Source organism: Palaemon carinicauda, chromosome 14, assembly GCF_036898095.1.
Source record: "Palaemon carinicauda isolate YSFRI2023 chromosome 14, ASM3689809v2, whole genome shotgun sequence".
Lineage (NCBI taxonomy): Eukaryota > Metazoa > Arthropoda > Malacostraca > Decapoda > Palaemonidae > Palaemon > Palaemon carinicauda.
Window position 1 is genome coordinate 7,758,561 of NC_090738.1, and position 9,348 is coordinate 7,767,908.

The 9,348-nt window shown below is 45.5% G+C and overlaps 1 protein-coding gene across 1 annotated transcript; it reads right to left on the bottom strand.

The window, feature by feature from the left end:
• Positions 1–4,616: 4,616 nt before the first annotated feature.
• On the bottom strand, positions 4,617–5,006 carry LOC137653855 (UPF0538 protein C2orf76-like). The gene has a single exon (XM_068387506.1). It carries the CDS (start codon positions 5,004–5,006, stop codon positions 4,617–4,619), a length of 390 nt encoding a protein of 129 aa, XP_068243607.1.
• Positions 5,007–9,348: the final 4,342 nt, after the last annotated feature.

Below are 9,348 nucleotides of genomic sequence, written 5' to 3' on the forward strand. Positions count from 1 at the left end.
GAGCAGGCAAGCGCTGGTTCTTAGACAAGAGCTGGTGCATTGGATCTGTGACCGGGAGCATTGGCGCGTGCGTGAGAGTACTACATGGAGATTGTTGGCGCGTGCGTGCGGAAGACCATCGGCACCCGCACGTTGAAGACCGTCGGAGCGCACGGAAGGCTGTGTGCTTGCACTCAAGATTACTGGAGCACGCACACGCGAAGGCCGTCGGAGCGCGCCCGCGCGTAAGACCGTCGGTGCGCTTGCACGGTAGACTATTGGCACACGTGCAGGATACCATCGGCGCCCGCGCGCAGAGGAAAGTCGGCACGCACACGCGCAATACTGTTGGTGAGCGTGCGGGAGACCAAAGGTGCTCGCGCGAGGGAGAAAGTCGGCCATGTGTTGCCGCACACGCGTGCAAGACTATGAAGTGCGCGCAAGAGCATTGGCGCTGGCGCGCTTGTTGTCACTAGCGCACGTGGAAAATCATCGACGTGCGTGCGGGAAACCATCGGCACCCACGCGCGGAAGATCGTCGGCGCGTGCGCGTGTACAAGATTGTTGGCATGCACGCGTGCGACTATCGCCGCGCGCGGAAGACTATTGGCGCGCGCATGCACGCGCGGAAGACTATCGGCGTGCGCGTGCACATGCACGTGTGGAAAACTATCGGCGCCCGCGGAGGACTATTGGCCCACGCGCGGGAGACCATCGGTACCCTCACGTGGAAGATCGTCGGCGCTTGCGCGCGTAAGAAGATCACCGGCGCTTGTGCGCGTAAGAAGATCGTCGGCGCTTGCGCGCATAAGAAGATCGTCAGCTCTTGCGAGCGTAAGAAGATTGTCGGTGTTTGCACGCATAAGAAGATCGTCAGCACTTAAGCACGTAAGAAGATCGGCGCGCGCGGGAAACCATCGGTACCTGTGCGCGGAAGATTGTCGGCGCTTGCGCACGTAAGAAGATCGGCGCGGGTGAAAGTAGCGGTGCGCGCGCGGGAAATCATCGGTACCCGTGCGCGGAAGATTGTCGGTGCTTGCGCGCGTAAGAAGATCATCGGCGCTTGCGTGCGTAAGAAGATCGCCGGCGCTTGTGCGCGGAAGATCGCCGGCGCTTGTGCGCGGAAGATTGCCGGCGCTTGTGCGCGGAAGATTGCCGGCGCTTGTGCGCGGAAGATCGCCGGCGCTTGTGCGCTGAAGATCGCCGGCGCTTGTGCGCGTAAGAAGATTGCCGAGAGAGCGCGCGCATGCGCGCGAAGGTACCGGTGCGCGCGTGGAAGATCGTCGGCGCTTGCTCGTGTAAGAAGATCGTCGGGCGCGCGCGCGTGAAGGCAGTGCTAGTAGGTTGAAGGGTCAGCTGGAAGGACGATCAGGAACTGGGATGTGCCCTTTAAAAAAGGGCGAGTATCCCCCGATGGGGACCGTAAGCAGGTCTGCGTTAGAGTCCAGGACCGAAGTCCTTCGTTGCAGCGCAAGGTTGCGCTGGTAGATCGGTAGGTCAGCTGGCAGGACGATCAGGAACTGGGATGTGCCCTTTGGAAGGGCAAGCATCCATCGATGGGACCGTAAAAGGTCCGTGTTAGAGTCCAGGACCGAAGTCCAAAGGACTACGTTTCAGCACAAGGTTGCGCTGGTAGATCGGTAGGTCACTGGAAGGTCTGCTTGATCCTCCGAGGAGGTGTCTCTATGAGAGGCCTCTCCCACGAACGAGAGAGGTGACTATTTCGTAGAAGAGACTTGAAGACACTCGTGATGACGCCCCTTAGGGCCGGTGGATCAGCAAGCTGACCTTAGCAGTAGCGATCCTCCAAAGAGGAGTCTCTATGAGTGGCCTCTCTCGCGAATGAGAGAGATGAACACTTCGTAGAAGAGACTTGCCAAGACTGTGCTCCACCCCTGAAGGAAGAGAAACTCAGCAAGGGGGGAGAGAAGTCTGGCCGAAGGGCAGCAACAGCAGTCGGAGGCGATGAATTTATCAAGGTATGGGAAGTTCTCCCTCTTAAGGGAGAAACAACCTCACACCTGGGGAGGAAACCTCCCTCGGAAGGGAAGCTGTCCAACCCCTGGAGGCGAACCTCCTTTAGCGTTATAAGATGATCTGAAGTGCTGACCATGTGGCCGCAGATTCCCCAGGCATGAACAGGACAGCTCTGCTTCGTTGGCACTCTTTAGTCGAACGAAGAAAAACTGCATAGTTAACTGGGAAAATAAAATTGAATAATTATTTAACAGAAATTCCCTAGGGAGAAACTCCGAAGAGGAACCCCGAGGGAATAACATAAAATAAGAATTAAGTATGCGCCCTCCCTTCCCGTGGATGTGGAGCGGGGAAACTGTAATAAAAACAGAATTATAATTATTCAAATCAACTAAGAATATTCACTAATAGTGAGAACCACTGACTTCCCGAAGGAAAGTGTTCCCCACGGAGAAAGCTGAAAAGTTAAAATACAATTACATTTCACTAAAAATAATTGAGACAAACAAACGGAATAGCAACCTAACCCGCACACGGGAAAGGAGCTTCCCCAATAGTACGTTGTTGTAGTAAAGGTGAACGACCTCGAGAAGCGAGAGACCGTAGTCAATCTTTGAAAGGCCACATTCCCTTCGCTCAGAATCCAAGTTTCCCGTAATAAAAGAGGAAAAGGCGAACACAATAGTTGAATGAAGAGGGTCCAGGTGATGACGATTCCCCTGCGGCGGACGAGTTAACGGATATATGCCGACGGGAAGACCGATGGACCAGAGAGGGAGAGGCCGTTCCCCACAAAGTGGAACTGTGTTAGCCTTGCTACTACGCAAGCGTCGTTGTCGTATATCACACACACAGCACAAACACTGAAAAGAAAACTTACTACATTTCTATACACATATATATACATAAACATTAAGAATGTTTATATATACAGTATATATATTTACAAGTATAAGAAAAAGTAAGTGAAAAAACAAAAATTAATGGCGAGGAGAGAGAGAGAGAGGAAACAACCGCTCTCGCTCCGAGCCAAAAGTAAAAGTGAGCTCAAGCACAGGTGTGTGTGAGTGGGGGGGGGGGGGGGTTAGCAAGCTACCCTCCCCTACCCCCGCTAACTAGCGGTGTGGGTAGTAAACCCTCGTTAAATTTTAATGGCTCGTCGTTTCAGCTGCGCCGAAAGTAATACCCCTATTAAATAGTGTGGTTTGAATTCCAGTTACGGAACAAAAGGGGATTAATAAGCCGCATGCTTCTATGTGCTTACCCAGTTGCAAAAGGGAACAGAAGGCAACCATATAATGTTGCCAGACCCAGAAGACTTAAAATTTTGGTCATAGCAAATCATCAATCGTGTATACCCATACTGTACAATATATAAATGACGAGGGTTTGTATTTGCATGGGTACAACTACTCGTTGCACCTATTAATAACCAAAGTACTTTGCATCAGGAAGATATACAGAATTAATTTATTGGCACTGTTAAAAAACCTGGATGAGAATGGATTTACTGTACATTACAACTACCATACGTTGACCAGCAACTTTATATAACAACAGGAAAGAGAATTTAAAACAAATGGCAATATGGTAGAATTAAATTTCAATGGTAATTTTTCACAATTTTATTGGATTTATAAAGCTATGTACCAGCTCTTAACAATCACCCAGATTTATTGGGTACATGAGATAGTTTACAAAAACAAATTTAATGAAAAGTAAGTCTGCTCCATACAGCAACAAATACTTTGTAAAGCTACTCGTGTGACAATTACGGTAAATTTTCTCTCTCTATTTTTTAGGGAAGACAAGTGCAACATTTGATATACAGTATATAACTCTCTTAATCAGTGCTGATTTTTTGGCTATTTACCAATTCAATAATAAAAAAATAATACATCTGTATATAACAATAATAATACAAGTAAAACAAGTTTACACTAGCCATATTTCTGGATAAGTATCAATTAATTTATATGTTTAATTTGCATGGTGATGGGGTTCTTAAGTCTAAAATCATGCAGTGAAAATAAGTACAAGATGCTTGAATAGGTATGAATCCAAGCTATAGTATGTATCTCTTAGTAAGGCCAAATCTAAAATAAAATAATCTCTTTTTCTTTAATGTTTCTCAAGATTAATAGCAGAGTACTTGCAGCTATATATATCCCACCACAAGGATAAACCAAAGTAGAAGGCTGATGCTGATAGTTTGTCTTATACAGATACTGAAAACAGTATTGTATTACAGGTTCTTATCAGCATTCTTTAAGCAACAACTGCATTTCTTACTGTTCAACTATTCCCCTATGGCTAACACTTTTAACAACATTTCAGTCCACTTATTTCTCATTTCAGATTAAACACACATCTTGAGCAAACAATAAGAGACCCTATTAGCGTGACTCCGTGGTCTTATAAATCTAATCTATTAAGGCAAAATCAAGGAGTGTGCTGCACTAAAGACAGCCACATATCTGGTACGTGCATATACTGTACAAGTGTGACTTGTCTTGGTTTGAATATACTGTGCAGTTGATCTTGACTGAATATATGTATACATATGAATTTGAGAATATAGTACAGTACCTGTAATTATGATAATTTTGAAAATAATTTATTTATTTGCAAGACTATAGCATCCAAATGTAAAGCTTTAACTACCAAATAAGAACTGGATTCTCTTTATACTTAAGATAGTCTTCTTTCTTGAAAAAGTTTATTTCAGTTTCGTGCTTCACTCCACAGCTTTTCAGCGAGAGCTCACCTCTGAGGATTAACTTAGCATCATCTTCTCGGTTTATGACTGGGTCGTTTGTCTTGAAGCCATGGGCTTGAGTTTCAATCTTGAATGTATCGAAAGCATAATTTCGAAAAGGAGGAGGGAGGTTTGACGGTGATCTTATCTTTTCCTTTACCAGCTCCATAAATTCGTCTACAGTCTGTTCAAGATCCACATTGTGCAAAACCAAATTCCTGATGTTGCGGTGTTCAAACGAACGAATAAGGCGCACAGTAATTGTCGACTGGGAATCAAGATCACCGGACATCACCAATGATTAAATCTTGCAGGATACCTCTGAGAGATTGAAAGATAAAACATTCTGTTAGGAAACAAAATAAGACATGAAATTGAACAATACCCTACATAAAAAAAAAAAAAAAAAAGACATCTGTATATCAATTCCTGATCCACTCACAATTACTGTTTAGATTGTAAACAGGAAACAAAGTTTGTGAATTAAAATTTACTAGTCTACACAGTCATACTTCCCTTTAGAACATTGCAGTGATATTGTAAGAACTATAACATCACAAATTTGAAAGTAATTTGAATTTTTCCTATAACAATGCAAACCTGTAGCTATTTATTAGGGATTATCTTTCGGCAAAGCTGGAAAACTAGCCATTAAGATTTCTAAGCAAAGTGGCAACTACTAAAAATGACAAATTTCGTAGATAATTTGTATTTTTCCTACCATACAAACCTTAGCTATTTACATGGGGGTATTATTTTGGCGGAGCTGAAATGACGACCCATTAAATTTTAACGAGGTTTAACTAGGGTTAGCTAGATAGCGGGGGGTAGGGAAGGGGTAGCTAGCTACCCCTCCCCCCCTCACACACTGTGAATAGCTCAATTCATTTAAAGGTAGGACTTGACTTGGGGGTCAGGGCTGGCAGGTAACATTTGCGTAAATAGCTAAGGTTTGTATGGTAGAAAAAATACAAATTATCTACGAATTTTGCCATTTGTTCCGTAACCTAATACAAACCACGCTATTTACATGGGGTGACTTACCCTTAGGAAGGGCGGAAAGTCCCCAGCCTTCTGGCTTCGGCTTTACCCGGGGACTCCAATTCCGAGTTGTAGAACTCAAGGAACGGGAGTCCCTAACCCTCGCACGTTGTCATGTTTGACCATTGTGCGGCCTACTAGGATGTGTGTGAAGGAGAATAACGTGACTCGTCCTAGGAAGTTGACCTGGAGTTCTTTATGTGGAACTCTAGGCTAGGACGTTCCCAATACCACCTCGTCAGGGTATGGGGGACGCGACAGTAATAAGGCTAATACTAGGAGCACAAGGAAGCATGGTTTACCTGCAGAGGTTGAGGTCAGCTGCGCAAAGACCTGGATGCTGCTATCCCCAAGAGAGGGGAGAATGAAGAAAGAAGTAAGGGCCAGACATACTCTTTCATTCACGCAGACTAAAACCGGGTAACAATGCCCTCAACCTTCTGCTACTTGTCCAATAAGGAGCCTGAGGTTAGACCAGCTGTTGTGCAGCCACAACAGGACCAATAGAAAACGTATCGAGGTTCCTGTGGGTCACGTCCTGCAGGTAGTGGGCTGTGAACGTTGTCTGACGTTTCCAGACCCCAGCTTGTAGAACCTGCGTCACAGAGAAGTTTCTCTTGAAGGCCAGGGAAGTAGCAACACCCCTGACGTCGTGAGCTCTGGGACGACGTGACGGAGGAGAGTCGGGATTCAAGGTGCTGCTTATCACCTTGCGAATCCATGAAGAGATGGAGTTCTTGGTGACCCTCCTCTTTGTCCTCCCTGTGCTCACAAACAAAGCTTGCACATGAGGACGGGCTGCAGCTGTTCTTTTGAGGTAGCGCCTCAGACTCCTGACTGAGCACAGTGACAGATGATCTGGGTCACTTGTTATAGAACGTAGACTCGTTACCTTGAAGGAGTCGAATCTTGGATCCGACACCCCAGGGTTTTGAGTCTTAGCAATGAACTCAGGGACGAACTTGAACGTTACCTCCCCCCATTCCCTTGAATGGGCAACGTCGTAGGAGAGACCATGAAGTTCACTTACTCGTTTGGCCGAGGCCAACGCGAGTAGGAACACCGTCTTCCACGTTAGGTGGCGATCAGACGGCTGGCGTTGTGGAAAAAATTAATAATAGTTGGGAAAAATACAAACCATTTCCACATATAACAAGCTTGGGTTATATATGTTTTAAAGTAACTCTCATTATCAATTCCCTTTTGTCATAATGTCTGATATTCTGCCCTAGTACTGTACTATAACATTTTATTCACTGTAAAGATTTCAATTTTTCTTAAATAGGTTTAAATGTTTTGCAAGCATAATGTATATGTTTAAGGGGTACAGTATGTATATATTTTTGTTTGGTCCTAGCAACTGTCTTAACAACATTTGTTTTTGCAGCACGCACTACTCTCTGTAGGGTTTGAATGTGTAACCAGAGTTTGAGTAAATAGACGTACAGTACTGTACTTTACAAGAATAGGTTCCTTCATCAAGAAAAGAAAAAAGAACAGATACGGCAGACATTTATGTTGACAGAAGTTCCCAATTGTAAGGGAAATTTACTCGAGACCACTGTATGTACAGTATATAGGAACAGAGTATCTGTCTAGTACTGCTCATAACAATTATGAATGTGGTTGATGGCCTGTTACCAGTGTGTAGTGGTGGGTGTGTCTGCTCTGTATTCATTTTTCACTGCCTGTGAACTGTAAGTACCATCATGTGTTTGAATGAATAACACCACAACCAATGTATTATAAGGCCATTGGCGATTGCTCGTGTTGTTGACAAAATTTTGAGACATTGTTATTGTGGGCCTGCAGAGACCTGCACGGCATCGTATGCGGCCTTACCGTTTAGAGTATGATAATTTTAAGTGACTTTGCAGTTTAGTGGTGAACTAGATATTGAAAGGACAGTAGTGATTCAGGGGAAAGTATTGTAGTTCAGTAGTCTCACAGATTTATATATTTCTTATGGGTGGTTGGTTTGAGATGGCTTAGTAAACGTGAGTGACCAGTATGTGAATAATTATTTTATTCTTTTTCAAAATTTGTTTATCTGGTTATCCTGTGGCTGAAGCTTGATGTAAAGGGATGCTAATTTTGCCTTTAATTTTCTATTTGGATTGATGGGTCAATGTAATTGTAATCCTAACAGTTTTGGTTAAATAAATATTTTTTTCTTGTTTTTTATAATACAGCATCTCATTCCAGTTCCTTAAACCACTGAGTTCCCCTACTCAGCCACTGTTTTTTTAATCTTTCAAGTAACTTATAATAATTCCTTTCACCTAATGTTCTTATACTTGTACTTATGATCAGTAAGCAAAAGGGAGGAGAAGCAAACGAGTAAGTCAGGTTCTAGCTGGGTCCCCTTGCCCAGTATAAATCAAGGGGTGGTGCCCAGTACTCCGGTCTGTTGAACTGTTACTCAGGTTTTTGGGTATTCCACTGTTGTATATTTTTTGTGTAGTGAACGTCGGGTTGCGGTCGGCTTTCGGACACTAGGCAGTTCGGGTGCTACCTCTGGCCACAGTCCGCAAACCACTACAGCGTAATGGTTCAAAGGGAGCTTCTTTCAGAGCCCTGAGCACTTGAACCACGTTCCAAGGAGGGGGTCTGACTTCCGACTGGGGGCAAGTAAGCTCGTAGTTGCGTATGAGTAGAGAAAGTTCCAACGAAGAGGAAATATCCACTCCTTTCAGGAAGGCTAAGCTTAAGGCTGAGCGATAGCCTTTCACCGCCGAGACCGAAAGGCGCATTTCCTTCCGAAGATATACAAGGAACTCCGCTATTGTTGGAATAGTGGCATCGAGCGGAGAGATACCCCTTCCACGACACCAACCACAAAAGACTTTCCACTTCGCCTGGTAGACGCTGGCAGAGGATTCTTGCAGGTGTCGAGACACCCTGTCCGCAACCTGTTGAGAAAATCCTCTCTCCGTGAGGAGTCGCTGGAAAGTCTCCAGGCGTGAAGCCGAAGCGAAGCTACGGCCTTGTGGAAGATGTTGCAATGTGGTTGTCTGAGTAGCTCATGACGTGGAGGGAGTTCCGTTAGGAGTTGCAGAAGGTCCAGGAACCATTCCGCATGATGCCATAGCGGAGCTATGATAGTCATGGAGAGGTTGACCGATAGGTTGGCCTTGTTGAGCACCCTTCTCATCAGACAAAAAGGTGGGAAGGCATAAACGTCCATGTTGTCCCACCTGTGTTGAAATGCATCCTGCCAGAGAGCCTTGGGGTCCGGAACTGGAGAGCAGTAAAGGGGCAGCCTGAAATTCAAGGCTGTCGCAAACAGGTCTACAGTCGGGGAACCCCACAAAGTCAGGACTTTGCTGGCTATCTGAGGATCCAAAGACCACTCGGTACTCACTATCTGCGTCGCCCTGCTGAGGCTGTCGGCGAGGCCATTCCTCTTGCCAGGAATGAAGCGAGCTGACAGTGAGATCGAGCGGGTTTCGGACCATCTCAGAATCTCTACTGCAAGATGGGATAGCTGTTGCGAGAAGGTACCTCCCTGCTTGTTGATATAAGCCACTACTGTGGTGTTGTCGCTTATCACCACCACGGAGTGGCCCCGCCAGGGTTTGCTGGAACTGTTG

Bases quoted from the DNA above. Each gene is read 5' to 3' on its own strand.
- LOC137653855 (XM_068387506.1), bottom strand. From the start codon at position 5,006: ATGTCCGGTGATCTTGATTCCCAGTCGACAATTACTGTGCGCCTTATT.